This window comes from Malaclemys terrapin, chromosome 1 (genome assembly GCF_027887155.1).
Source record: "Malaclemys terrapin pileata isolate rMalTer1 chromosome 1, rMalTer1.hap1, whole genome shotgun sequence".
Lineage (NCBI taxonomy): Eukaryota > Metazoa > Chordata > Testudines > Emydidae > Malaclemys > Malaclemys terrapin.
In genome coordinates, this window is record NC_071505.1 from 107,076,039 (window position 1) to 107,090,748 (window position 14,710).

The 14,710-nt window shown below is 40.6% G+C and overlaps 1 protein-coding gene across 5 annotated transcripts in view; it reads right to left on the reverse strand.

Annotated features, from left to right (window-relative positions):
- The window catches only part of BICD1 (BICD cargo adaptor 1), a 295,326-nt gene that overhangs the window by 32,718 nt on the left and 247,898 nt on the right, over positions 1–14,710 (reverse strand). For 2 of the 5 annotated variants that reach the window (XM_054034454.1, XM_054034472.1), the window contains exon 7: positions 1,866–2,073. In XM_054034454.1, coding sequence (XP_053890429.1) covers positions 1,866–2,073 — 208 coding nt within the window. Of the gene's footprint in view, positions 1–612; positions 804–1,755; positions 2,074–14,710 lie in introns of those variants that run through there. The other 3 variants (XM_054034480.1, XM_054034463.1, XM_054034445.1) reach the window with 3 other exon arrangements.

Consider the following 14,710-nt stretch of genomic DNA (forward strand, 5'->3'; position numbering starts at 1 on the left):
ATTAGTTTGCCCACCACGAAGAGTACAATGACATGACCTTATGAACCAGGAAAGCTTCCTGGCAAGATGGACCCCATGAATCAATTTACATAAAATAAATCTTTTGGGAGCTTAATAACGGCTCTCTGAGCTCTGGTCAAGTGAAAAAATTCTCTAAGTTTTACCTTTAAAAAACTCCATTAAGTAGCCAAGCACAAGCAGGACACAGATACTACTGTTGGTCTTTTCCTATTTCCAGCCACTATATGCTATAGTGAGTGTTTTTGAACTCCTAATTCCTCTCTCACTTTCAGTTTGTATTTTCATCACTGGCTAACAAAAGAGGCACTGGACCAAATTCAGCCCTGGTGTAACTGGGTGCAACTCCTGTGGATGCCAATGTGAGTTGTGTTCACTTACACAATGGATTAACTTGTCCCACACCATCTAGAACCAGTTTTTGTACATGTGGGAGCTGACGTTCTGCCAGCAGCTGCAACAGATTACATAGGAGAGGACATTTTGATTTTAAAGTTGACAGAAGGTGCCCAAATTACATTGTGTGTGCAGTTTTGGGGTCCCCTATTCTGCTAATCACTTTGCACCACATGCACCCAAGGAAAAAATGTTTACCTGGTATGGCCACGGTTAACCTTTTTTCCTTGCTGAGACGGTACTCATGGATGAGTTCACTCATGGAAGGGGGGCCCCTCAGAAGAAATGATTCTGTGGAGGTGGGATCAAGGGGGGCTCTTAATATATTCTGTAGGTAGGTCCCTGAAGTCCTGGGATGGCTCTGATCACAAGGGGAAGGTGAGAATAGTCTTGCAGGAGATCCAAGAAAAATACATATGGAAACAAAAGAGTTTTACTTTAATTATCTTTAAATGCCTCATGAATGACAACAGCATGCTAATTTGTTTAACAGGTAAAACCAGCTAGTGTTGCCACCTCCTATCGTTTCCACAACACGGCATGTTGCCTGTGTCGGAAATGCTTTATCATAGTTGAGGAGGAGATGAGGTTTATTTATTTATTCTCCACCCTCCTTCCCACCCCCTGATCATTATATTCAGCATTTAGTGGGCTCCCTGAACATTTTCTTATCCTTTGCATTGTGACCAGAAAGTACCGGGAAAGGGAATGAACATCCAGGACACTTCTCTAATGGAAGAACCATTGACATCTCCACAACTACACAGCTTTGGCACGACAGTCAGAAGACAACATGAGAATTCACGGCTTGAACAACGAGAACATCTGCTTTAGGTTATAAACAGCAGTCATTCCCTTTGAATATGCAGAAAAGTTCATCCGAGTGAACACATCCATATCCTTCTCCCATTCATGAGGAGACAGAGGCAAGCACTATAGCATATCAGAAAGATTTTGTTGGTTTGTTTTGAAAAAAAAAGCATTGACATGCTCACAGAGCATAGCTTTTTTTTTAATTTCTGGAGGTTATTTTGCTGTGTGCAAAACCTTAACTCATTTTAAAAGGACATACAAGGTGCACTGAAACACTGACAGAATATAGTCTAAAACTATAGTAAAAAGGAGGAGATAACATTATGGGTAGATGGAATCAGAAACACACTTAGCCAGGCTTTGAGTTTCGATCAGCCACTATTTTTATCCACCCCTCTCCCTTCTCCCCAACCAAAATAATAAATAATAATAATAATAATAATAATAATAATCTGTTTACAATTCAGTGAATGACTTTAACTAAAGTCTGGCCACTGCACTGTACTATAAAGATCACCGCATGCATACCTTTTCCTCTGAGTGCCACTGCTGACCAGTAAGTTTGGTTGCTGTGGGCCCTGACTATGCAGGAGGAAAGTGTCTATGGTTGGCACGGTGGCTGATGCTTCCTCACTTACTTTAGAGCGGCTGTCCTTGCTCTTTCCAAGCTTGCCTTTGCTGCGTCGGGACTGCTCATGATCGAACTCTAAATCCTCCAGTCGCTGGGTGAGGGCAAGTTTTTGCTGGATAGCCATCCGCAATAGAGAGTTTAAGGTCTTCTTCTCATCCTCTGCAGCTGCCAACTGCCTTTGCATCTCGTCCAACTGTGTGACGTACTCATCACACCTGGAGAAACAAATGGAATAGAAGCCTAGTGAAGCATTCTAAGAACCAAACAGAGCAAAGCAGAGATGGGCCTGAACCAACACCCCAAATCTAAATCATAGACCAAGATTTGTATCAAGTTCACAGCTCAAACTCATCTCTAGGAAAGGCCTAATCTCAACCTTGCCCCGCCCCCCTCTCCTGCACTACTCTGAGAAAATTTGGATTCAGATCTGGATTTCAGACTCTCAAGTTCAACAGGAGAATTTGGATCCAGAGTACTGATGCGGCCCATGAAAACTTTTCAGATTTCAGATTCAGCTCATGAGTTTAGCTCTAGGTTTAGGACCACCCTGAATTTTGAGCACAATTGTTATGTGGGCAAATTAAACTGATAATTTACATAACATGAAGGGGGTCATAAATAATAAATTCTACCTAAAGCAAAGTATTACACAAAACAATATGACAAGAGCAGGAATATCTTCATTCAGTACCCAATATTGCATAGATTGTGTGATGAGATGCTATCAATTATTAGCCAGTACTAATTGTTCAAAAGGTATATGCCATTTTTAGGGATCAGGAGGTTGTTCGGTGTTTAGGCCTATTCAGTCCTTGACCAGAATTCCAATAAGGGCCAGTGAGGCAAACTGTAGTGAGTAGGGTTTTGTGATGTGGACAGTTGCTCATTTTACACAAAAGCTGTCAGGTGGTAACTTTCAGACACTCTAGCTCACTCTTAGCAGAATTTGAAATGGTGAACTGCAAACAAAAGCTTTGTTTCTCATTACCATTCTCCTACTTCTCCCAACACTTCAGTGTTGGAGCTAAACAATAATTCACATCTGATCATACCCCTTATCTATCCCTCACTTATTTTACATCTACGTTTTAGTCTTACAACAACCTGACATTCTCTCACTATTCTAATTGTATATTATTTACATCAGAATGGTTGAATGCTGAAACTCATTTTGTACAGAAATGTCAAAGAAATCAATCACTCAATAGTTTGAGTTTCTACACCACAGTTCTCCTTGTCTCACTCATTCTGGGACCCATGTTGCAGCTCATATTTGGTCTTTGGCAGGTTTTGAGGTATGACTATATTGCCCAGGTGATATAGTTAATGTTTATAAAATGCTTTGAAAATGAAAAATGAGTCTGACTTGATATGGCTTTAAACAGGGATTTCTAAAGCTAACAGTGGGCCAAGACATTATGTCATGGCATTAGTCAGTTGCTGGAGTAAAACAGCTTTAATTCTATTAAATGAAGAGCCTCTTTTCCAGTCAAAACTCTTACTAGATGCAGTCCAATTGTCCTGGTAGTCAAACTGCTCTATGGATAACTAGAATGGGATAGTATCATTCATTCTCAGCAGCATCAAATTCTTCCTACATGCTTTTTTAAAAATACTAAAATGCGCACCCACTATGTTAGAAATTTCATTACAAAAATTGTTTGAATTCACCACAAAATAAAAAAAAGATGTATTTAAATAACAAAATCCTACCATTTCTGGACTAAGGGCAAAATCCTATTTAAGTGTCACCCCACAGTAACTCTGCTGAAGTGTATGGAGTTACTATGGATTTACAACTGTGTAACAGAGACGAATTTAGCCCTAATAGCACTATCAACAGGAAATAAACATCCAGTCCACCATTTTATTTTCTCTCTCAAAATGTCTGACTCACAATAAACCTCTGAATTCTCGCTAACTGAATGATGAAACCATTTAAGTCTATGACTTTTATCCTTCAGTTAGAAAGCAGGAACACAGTGTTTGGAAAATTCTTACTCAATCTATATAGACATAGTGCTCTTCTTTCAAGTGATTTTAGCAATTTTAATTGCAAACAAAATCACTGTAAGCCAGACATAGCTTCAGTAATATCTGCTTTCTACAGAGCTTTAACAAGCAGGACTGCATTTGATTGTTCAAGCTATGTGGAAAACACATACTGCCACAATGTTGGCTGGCTTACAGTCATCTCTGACACCTCTCGCTGATAGAAGGAGTTTGATGTTTATGTGTGTTTTAATAAATCTATTTGACAGGGCCACTAGAATGATGTCAGCATCCTGGAAATTAGATCAATTTGAAATACAAATGGCTGTAATACCCACGATATCTCAGATTTAAATTCTTACTCACTGGGATCCGACAGATCTTGTATCTCCCTTCTCCAGTTCTCCTCTTCAGTTTACCCAAGAAGAGATAAAGAAACTTTGACTTCTAACTACATCCCCAATGGGAAATTTACAAAAAAAATGTAACTACTAGATTCAACAACACAAACACTTGCAGGATAACACTAGCAACAGAACTGTTTGCTTTGCTTTCATATGCCAATGATGCAGTTTCCTTGTTGGGATAAAATTAGTTGGCCTTAGACCTCAGAGAGTACACGCTCTGCAACTGCACAACTGCCTTGTAAAACAGTGTAACTGCGCAGTTATTATTTAAACATAAGGCTTAATGAAGATGTATATTATTAAAACCATTTTAGACAAACACACTTCTCACTGCTGTATAGGAAATCATCATAAATTGGCTATACAAGTTTGGACATACTAGAAGTTTTTTTTACTGGTTGTGACCTCACATGCATGTCACCGATGACCTAATAAAAGCAGTTTTCTGACTGTTATCCTTAATTTTCTATACACCATAAACTTATTTTCATAACAGCAATAAGACATTCTTGACAATTCATTGCAGGGCAATTAAAGTCACTTGATCTACACCACTACCCAAAGTATGCTATAATCTCTCAGAAACGTATGGCCCATTATTTCTAGGGTTTGTTGACAACCAGTGTTCTAAAAGGTTAAGCACATCCACAAAACAGTCAAGTCAAAGGCTATGATTGGCTTTTGAGGCTGCTGAATCACCAAAGTGCTACACGTCTCCTTGAAGTCCACAGTGGTAGAAACTATTCCCTTTTACAGGAGGTAACTACCTGTTGTAGCCATGGTACTTTCCCTCTGTTAAGTATTCCATACAACATGCAATCATGGGATAAAAAGATAGACATTTCTGATTAAAGAAATAATAATAATATGCATATCTATAGGGCCTTTCACCCAAAGTCTCCAAACACTTTACACACATTAATTAAGCCTCGCAAGATATTGTGGTGGAAAAAAGTTAAGCGCTAAAATGACATGGGTGGTGGGTAAGCGGGGCTCCAAGAGGCACTGTGGCTCAGAATAGGAGTTTTAAATACACCTCAGTGATTTAGAAGCACAAATTCTACTGACTTTCAGTGGGATTTGTGCTCCATCCTCGGAGTCACAATTTTCTTCTGGAATGGACGTAAGCTGATACTGGCCCATACCACCAGTCAGTTACCATCACCAACACCCACTGCCAACACAGGCTCAGCTGTGATGGCCAGCAAGAAGGTGGGCTGGGAGCCAAGACCCCTTCTCCCTTCCTTCAGCACTAGACCGCTTTTTCTGACCCCCTCCCACCATATCGTCTGCTGTGGCATGTGGAAATTAAGATTGTTTTTTAAAAGGCTTCAGTCTATTACTATGCTCTCTCCATGTGTGTTCCTCTGTCTGTCACACTGTTCCACAGGAATGATGCTCAAACCCTCTGCCACTCACTCAGAAGGAGTAGAGAGGGCAGGCGTCTTGTACCAGGTCTAGGGATACAGGAAGGAGCAGCAGATTGAGTGGGTGGGTTAGGGATCAGATCTGGGGCTCAGGTGGGCAGCAGCAGTTGGCAGTGGATTAGATCAGCTGCTGCTCGTCCAGGCAATAAATAGGAATTCAAATTCTACTCTGCCAGCAGGGTTCCATCTATGTCCATGGCCCCAGCAGATCACTTCCCCTGTTGAATAAACTTCAGCATGAATACCCTAATAATATTCACAAACAAAAAATGCCATTATAAAAGAATTATGGCTGAAATAATCTTTTAATGGAGTCCAGCTAGCGCCCCAAAACATAATTACATTTAAAAAACGTCTTCACCTTTAAAAAACCTAAACATTAGAATGTTTGGAGATGACCAGTTAAGAGATCGAGCCTGTTCCCCACCACCACATAATATTTCCCCACTCAGCTAACGTGGCCCATCCGGCCTTAACTAACTCTCTAAATTTTGCAAAAATCCATGCAAAGGTCAAAATAACAACTGTCTTAGGGAAATGGATCCTCCTTTGAACAAGAAATGGATTTTTATCAAATCTTCCCCTGTGGGTGGGTGGGTGGGAGGAGATCTAGAGTTGTGGGGAGCATGTGCTCCTGGCAGGAGAGGGGGAGCAGATGGGGGATCTGCCCCTTTAGCATCCATGTGAGGAACAGGACTGCTGTTTCCCCCTTGAAGACATGAATTTAAAATGCTGCATCACCACAAAGATGGGATATCTGATTTTGTACAGCAGAGTACCAGAACAAATAAACAAAAGTTTCCCTACAGAACAGAAAAGTGTACTTCATAAAGGAAAAAATACTCTCCTGGCAAATACTATAAGACAGAAGAAATCATTTTAATATCTATATTTATAATATAACTCTTCTTTCAAGAAATGCCTTTCCTGCAGTATGGACTCAGAAACAGAGATCATGTGATGCGGGGTTGCCATAGGGACCACTCTACTTTTTGTGAACAGCAGATTACACAACTGAATTTTCATGCTCAAGGTTATGCTACAGCAGAGTCACGATTAGAAAAATCTCACATTCTCCCATTTTTTCAGACAATTTTTTTTTCTTGAATGGATGCCTACAGTACATTGTTTGGAGTAGCAATTTTTATTTAGACATACAGTGCTTCGAAACGGGACAATGACTTGCTGTATCATTTGAGCATTTGGAAAGAGCGACTTAAATATAAAATTCCTTAGATTTTGGGGGGAGGGAGAAGAGAGGGGACATTTTCAGCAGAGCAGAACAAAAAAAATGCACTGATACATATGATCTGCAGTGAAATTTTAAAAACACACTGACTTTTAATGACTGTCTGTGCCCACAAAATACTACACAACCCCTTTTGAATACTTCAGTGCCACTACCTTTAACCAACACTGTCTTCTATAATTCATGCAGTGAAATTTTTAAACACTGATGCACATCACTATGTGATGTTACTCATAGTTCTGATTAACTCTAACAGACATGTGAAGCCTAATTCCAAATAGATCAGTCTGCAATAGTGTCATCCATATTTTATTGTTTTTACTCTATACAATTAGGCTCATATAGGAAAACTCTATATGCCAATAAAAGGCATTTGATCTTGATAAGTGATCCCTTGATTACAGTGGCCCCAACAATGCCCTTCCATGGTGTGACACATGGCCAGAAAGGGCCATGACTCAGATATAAATGACTCAGATTCAACCCTTAAAGACATATGGGGAGATAATGTTTGTGTTTTTGTGTATTTACATATATATGTTTCAGAATGGTAGCCGTGTTAGTCTGTATCAACAAAAACACGAGGAGTCCTTGTGGCACCTTAGAGACTAACACATTTATTTGGGCATAAGCTTTCATGGGCTAGAACCCACTTCTAGCCCATGAAAGCTTATGCTCAAATAAATGTGTTAGTCTCTAAGGTGCCACAAGGACTCCTCATTGTTTTTACATATATATATGTAGTGGTGGACAATGTAATCAACAGTTCCTGTCTATGCTGTATTCTGATAATTCAGAGATCAAAAGAACATCCTGGCATTTAAATTAATTGTTAACATGGGATCTCTCTGTATACATCTCTCTTTGAAATGTATAGCAAACCATCTGTGAATGGTGGAGGAACAAGCAAATTGCCTTATGTTAATTCGTATAGCTAACTATGCGTGTATTTGGGTAAGATCTGGAATATTCAATAACCTGAGAGGTAATGTGTCCGATCCTTTGGGATTGGTAGAATCTTTTCTTTATATGATGAAATATGATTTTCAGAAATCTTCATCATATTTGACTTGGGTACCTGGATGGAGGCCTGAGGCTGGGTACTTTAAGGGAACTGTGTTATTGACTTCTGAATAACCAGCGAGGTAATGAAGAAGCTGTTTTATGCTGGCTTGGTAAATCTAAGTATTGAATTATCCACCAGCTTTGGGGTTTGTCTGCCCCATTCTTTGCAGTTCACCCTAATTGAGTGACCTCATCTGGCCCCCACTGGGACCCCAGTCACAGTGGTATAGTCATGCTAGGCTACACATTACCACAGGTTAATTGGGTTTTTGGATCAGAACCACACGCTTGTCAAAATTAATTTTGATATTGGAGAATTTAAGGGTTAAAAATCAGTTACAGTGAGTGACCCACGATCCTATAAAGATCTTGACAGAAAAAGCCTTAAAGAATCGTGCTCACAGAGGAGGTTGTCTTTTAAGAAAATGGCCTAGAGCAAAAACTGAAAAATCTGCTAATGACAAGGGATCCGGAAGCAGACCCAGTGAAAATGCTTGCAGTGAGAAACCAGCAGCAGTTTGAACAAAGACTGGCAGAAATTCAAATGCAAAAGAAGCAAGCTTTGGCCCAGTTGGAAAAAGAAGCTGCTCAAAGAAAGAAAGAAAGAAGCCCATGCAAGTCACATGGAACGGCTGGCTGCTGAGGAGAGGGTTGTCAGACTTAAGCTCCAAATCAAAAAAGCAATGGAAGAACAGCAAAAACTGTATCATTCTGAAAGTCCAGTTTATAACAATGTTGGTATGTTATTTGACTTTAGGCAGTTGTCTGTGTTTAACCAATTTTGCTATGACCAGGAAGAGGGTGTTTCTAACCTCGGGAAGGTGGAAAACAGCTGTTTGTCTGTGTAAAAAAGCAGTTTGTCTGTGAATAACGTTTCTAAATGTCTCTCTAATATCCAAGAAGTGAATCTGGCATTAGATAAGGCTCAGGGAAATGTTTCTCTAGAGCAAATTAAAGTTGGTGATCAGGTTAAAGCCCTAATTGAGGAAGGAAAGGGTACAGTCTTGGTGAGTGATGGACTGTTGGCTAGTAAAGCTTGTGAAAGTGTGCCTACCAATGTGAAAATTATTTGCTTAAAGTAGCTCAGTATAATGTGGAGAATAGCAGTTTATGTGTTGGGGGTGGCAACTTGCCTGTTAAGGAAGCTGCCCCACTTTCCAGGTATGTGTCTGAAATCAGCCATGGATACTTGGACAAAGAAAAAGATATCTCCAGTTGTTTGTCTGTTTTGAATAGCAGCATGCCTGCCGAGAAACAGTGTCTCTCTAGTTCTCTGTCTGTAAAACAGACAAAAGAAGCCTGTCAGCCTCTGATGGTTGAAAATTTATCAGTTGACCCAAAGTTGATTCTGGATACAACTAAAGCCCAGGAAGGAAGTGGTCCTAAATTTGTATCTGCTAGGGATAATGACATTGTAACTAGGATGCATCCAGTTAATGTCACAAATAGCTCCCAGAGACCAACTGATTCTGGTGCTTCTATAGTGCCTGTTCCTAGTGTGTTGCTGGGTAAAGATATGGCAACCATGTCTGATCAGGTTGATATCATAGCCAGGGCACAAGGAAAGCATGAAGGTGATTTGACTGTTACCCACTGACAGTGTGGAAACTTGTAACAAGGAAGAGAATGCTTCTAATCTTTTGACTATGAAGTCTAGCAGTTTACCTGAAAGGGGGTTGTGTAAAAGTCCTCCTGATGGGCCAGAGGTGATTCTGGATGTAAGTGAAACTCAGAAGGAGTTTGGTGTTTTGTCTGTTGTGCCAAAGTCAGTTCTGGACATAAATAAAGCTCAAAAAGAATCTGTTGCAGTACATGATATTGCAGAAGAAAAGGAATTTCTTGGTAAAGTCTTTGAAGTCTGTGAAAAGGGATTGTTTCCCATGACTCTTAATGGGCCATTGTTGATAGTAAACAGTCTCTCTTCTGAGGAAAGTGTGGTGGTGCCCAATGGTCAAAGTCTTTCAAATGTGTATGGATCCACTGGCCTTGATTTTGAAAAAATCCAGTATGGATAGCTTTGAGAAGATTTCAGATCAATTAAAAATTGTTAGGGAGTTTAAACAGCCCTACAAGCTTAACCAGCTTGTTGGGGAGACAATGTTGTTGGAACAGGAATGTCTTCATGTTAATTCTTTGAGTAAACAGTCTATATCTCAGGTTCAGAGGAAAAACTGGATAGTTGAATCTGCAGAGCAGGAGAACAGCTGTGCAGTTAATCTGTCGAGAATACAGGGGATGGCAGGGAAACTCTCATCTCTAGATATTTTGGATATGTCTTGTAGTCTCTTAGTGGACTTGACCTCTGATTCCACGTGGAAGCAGAGGTTGGTAGGGGAAGGACAAAAGAACTTTAAATCTAACATGCTAGTGAAAATAGATGGTATCTCTTTAAGACAGAATCCAGCCTTGGAATTGGTAAAGGTTGAGGATCTGAAAACTGGTAAACAGGCTAGTGTCTGTGTTGATGCAAATTACGTGACTTGACTGGGGGAGACAGACTGGCCCATAGCCATTAGCAAAGAGGACACACCCAGCCAGCCAATGGATTCTGTTAAGCAAAAGAGCTCAGATTTTGACCCTCTAAAACAGGGAGAAAGGGAAAAAGGTTATTATGGTAATGGAAGTACAGGTTAACCCTAAAATACCAAAACACCAAGTAAGTGGTTAAAGTGAAATCCTATGTTAAGGAAAACCCTAAAGTAAAGAAGAAGCTACAAAGGTTCAAAAGGAACATGGAACAAGCTGACCTAACACAGGATTTGTCTAAACAAAAGGCTTGGCATGACAAAAATGATTGTAGACGTACACAGGTGATAAAACTGATCTTAATATTATTGCGAATAATTGTAACTAACTTGTTGCTGATAACAAAAACTGTAAAAAAAATGTACAATGTGCATGGTCTTTTGGAAAAGCCTTTGAACATGTCAAAAGTGGTACATAATAGACACCCTTATAATTATGCTGTTTGGTTCAGTAAGGATACACTCTGGATTAAAAAGCCTAATAACGTTAAGGTTTCACAGCTAATGCCATGCGCATTCCTAAAACTTTCCACAGCAGAAAAACCATTACAAACTTAAACTGCTGTGCAGAAGAGGAAATTGAGGTACAACACCTCACAGCCTTCATGGCTGAATGCCAGAGTAAGTGGTCTCTGAAGAACATTAATGGCTATGTTAAGTCAACACGAAGACCAAACCCTGGAATCACTAAAGTGTTTCACAAAGTATGGACTAAGTTTCTAAATTGGGCCAAAGCATAATTTGGCCTTACTAAGAATTCAATGTAAACATAGCACATGTCAACGTTGGATGATCCTTAAGGTGTATCCAGAAGCTTTAATTTCTCCCTTCCACACCAGTCTCACATTGGGGGGGTGACACATGGCCAGAAAGGGTTAAACATCCTGCAAAATAAATGACTCAGATTCAACCCTTAAAGACCTGTGGGGAGATAAGAGTTTGTGTTTTTGTGTATTTACATATGTATGGGTAGTGGGACAATGTAATCAACAGTCCCTGTCTATGCTGTATTCTGATAATTCAGGGATCAAAAGAACATCCTAGCATTTAAATTAATCGTAAACACGGGATATCTCTGTATTCATCTCTCTTTGAAATGTATAGCAAATCATCTGTGAATGGTGGAGGAACAAGCAGACTGCCTTATGTTAATTCATATAGCTAAGTACTGGTGGTGGACCTCCTTCAAAGTCATCCTAATTACCTTTTGTTCCCTGAGGAACTCCAACTTGTCAAAGAAGACATGAAATTGTATAAAAGATCCTTCAGTCCTGATCCTGTTCATCTCAGATCTGCTTGATGCTTCAATGCAGGGGAAGTTTAAGACACAAGATTGGGATCCCAGTGCTGACTGGTCTGCACTGAATATGATATTGGACTATAACCTATGAACTAAATCTAAAGGAACTCTTTGCAACTACAAAGCTTACCGTCTCTGCTATGTATCTGAACCTCAAGAAATGAACTCATGACTGTAACGATATTGATCTTTTAACCATACTCTCTCTCTCTTGTTTTTTAATAAATTTTAGTTTATTTAAAAAGAATTGGCTGTAAGGTGTATTTGGGTAAGATCTGGAATATTCAATAACTTGGGAGGTAATGTGTCCAATCCTTTGGGATTGGTAGAATCTTTTCTTTATATGATGAAATATGATTTTCAGAAATCTTCATCATATTTGACTTGGGTACCTGGATGGAGGCCTGACGCTGGGTACTTTAAGGAAACTGTTATTGACTTCTGAATAACCAGCGAAGTAATGAAGAAGCAGTTTTATGCTGGCTTGGTAAATCTAAGTATTGAATTATCCACTGGCTTTGGGGTTTGTCTGCCCCATTCTTTGCAGTTCACCTTAATTGAGTGACCTCAATTGGCCCCCCACTGGGACCCCAGTCACACATGGTAAAAGGCATAGAAGGGTCCAAGATGAACAAAAATGGGGGGGAAATCTTGAGCTCTTATGACAACATATAATATTATATATACACACGGTATAGTACTTGTTGAAGAGGAAAAGGGGCATGGTCTAGAAAAGCAGATGAAACATTCTAGAAAGGACACAGTGCCTTGGAGGGCCTACAAAGCGATACTATAGGAAGTGTTATTTAAGTGACCGATGCAATTCTACCCGTTGTGTATGTATGATGATATCTGTTAAGCTTGTGGTCTGCGCAGATGTAATTGCCGTGAACCATATAGGGCTGGTGTGCTGTTCCATCTAAACAAACACTGCACAGTTCTTCAGAAAGGCTCGCACATGGAGAGCAGGGTATAGGGTTGGGAAGTTTTGGCAACATGTCTCATAGGTTTCTGAGTTTAGCTACAAGGGACTAGACTCACAAAAGGACATAAAAGCCTAACTTCCACTTTAGGCACCTAAATCCCAGAATCAGGTCCTACTGGGATTCACAAACCCCCTACTCAGCTGCCCCTGAGCCCTAAACTCGCTCGGCACCTAAGTTTTTGTTCTATAAGTTCCCTATGTGCCTATATTTCTGCCTCTGCGCATGAGCACTGTAGCCCCACACCAGGCATCCAGTCACCTAAACCCCAGAGCAATGCACAGACCAGGAGAAAACAGGTCTTCCTCTGCTTAACATGCCTGCAGAGTCTGATCCAGTAAACGCACTCAGACTTTGCCTACCAGATCAGGCCCCTTTAGGTGATTTTAGGTGAAGAAGGAGGAAATGGAGGAGTCCTCCCTCATAGCTTTTTACCCAGTAGTTAAGGTACTCACCTGGGATGCGGAAGACCCCTGGTTCAAAGTCCCCCCTCTGCCTGAGAGGAGAAAGGATTTGAACTGGGATCTGCCAACACCTCTCAGGCCATGCCCTAACTACAGGGCTATGGTATATTCTGGTGTGGCGCTTCCTCAGTCTCTCACATTGAAGCTGTTCCACTGTGGACAAATAATGAAAGAATCACTGATCCAGAGAGAGAGGGTGCACTTGCACAAGCACGAGAATGACTCTACAGCCTGGTCATTAGAGCCCTCGCCTGGGAAGTAGAAGTCCCTGCATCCAGTCCCCCTATTCCAATGACTTTTTAAAAATTATTTATCCAACGTGGAACAGCATCAACAGGAGAGACTCAAGGGCCATCACCTCAGAATACCCCGTAGCTCAGTGGTTAGAGTACTGCTAACCCTGAGAGGTAGCAGATCCCAGTTCAAATCCCTTCTCCCCCTCAAGCAGCGGTGGGAATTAAACCAGGGATCTCCCACATCCCAGGTAAGTAACCTAATCACTGGGCCAAATGTTATGGGCCACCTCACTAAAACAGCATGGACACCTAATGCAAGAGAGACTTTGCAGCTGAGAATCCTAAGCAGAAGGCGGCACCCCTCTGCAGCCCAGACTTAGAGGCATATATCTCCAAGAGAAGGGTGGGGCTCAGCACAACCCCTTTGGCTTGGCATCTCCCATTGGGTAGCTTAGGCAAGGAGCTGCCTAGTGTGCTGGCTTTGGTGAATCCAATTCAGAGGCATCTATCTCTGCCCATTCATTATACAGGGAACTAGGCACCAAACACAGGCTTTGTGAATCCCAGTGATTTGCTAGGTGCCTCAGAGTTAGACATTGCAACCCTCGCCATCACCCGGCCTACGTTTCTTTGTGAATCTAGCCCCAGGTGTATAATCAGAGCACCATGAGATAGTGCTGTCTTGCTGGGAGAGCAATAATTTACAAAAATGTTTTCTGTGTAAATTCTGCTGGATTGATAGGGTAGCAACCATTGTGCCACTAATCATTTCTGGATCTACTGAAATATTTCTGCACTGTTACTTCTGAAGTGGAGACAATGTAAAAAAAAAAACTATAGTCCACACATTCAGCTATGGAGGAGTTTTTCAGTCACATCTTAATGCATCTTGATACTGTGCTCTATGTAAGGAAACCCTTTAAGAGTATATGGTCCTAAAATTGGCACCACAAAAACTATGTTAGCATGTTAGGTGTAAACGGGAGAAGAGGATATTCTTAAAAACAAGAGAAGTGTTAAGAGTACGTACATGCAAACCTTCTCAGGAACTTAATGCAAAAGAGTGTAATTTGTATCACAGAATAGGGGTTTATTCCCTTATCAATAAGCAAGATATTTATGTGGGCAACTCTCTTTAGTGGTAAATGGGCTTACCAATTTTAATCACCCATATCCTAAAAGGGGAAGAAAGTCCCAGAGTCTG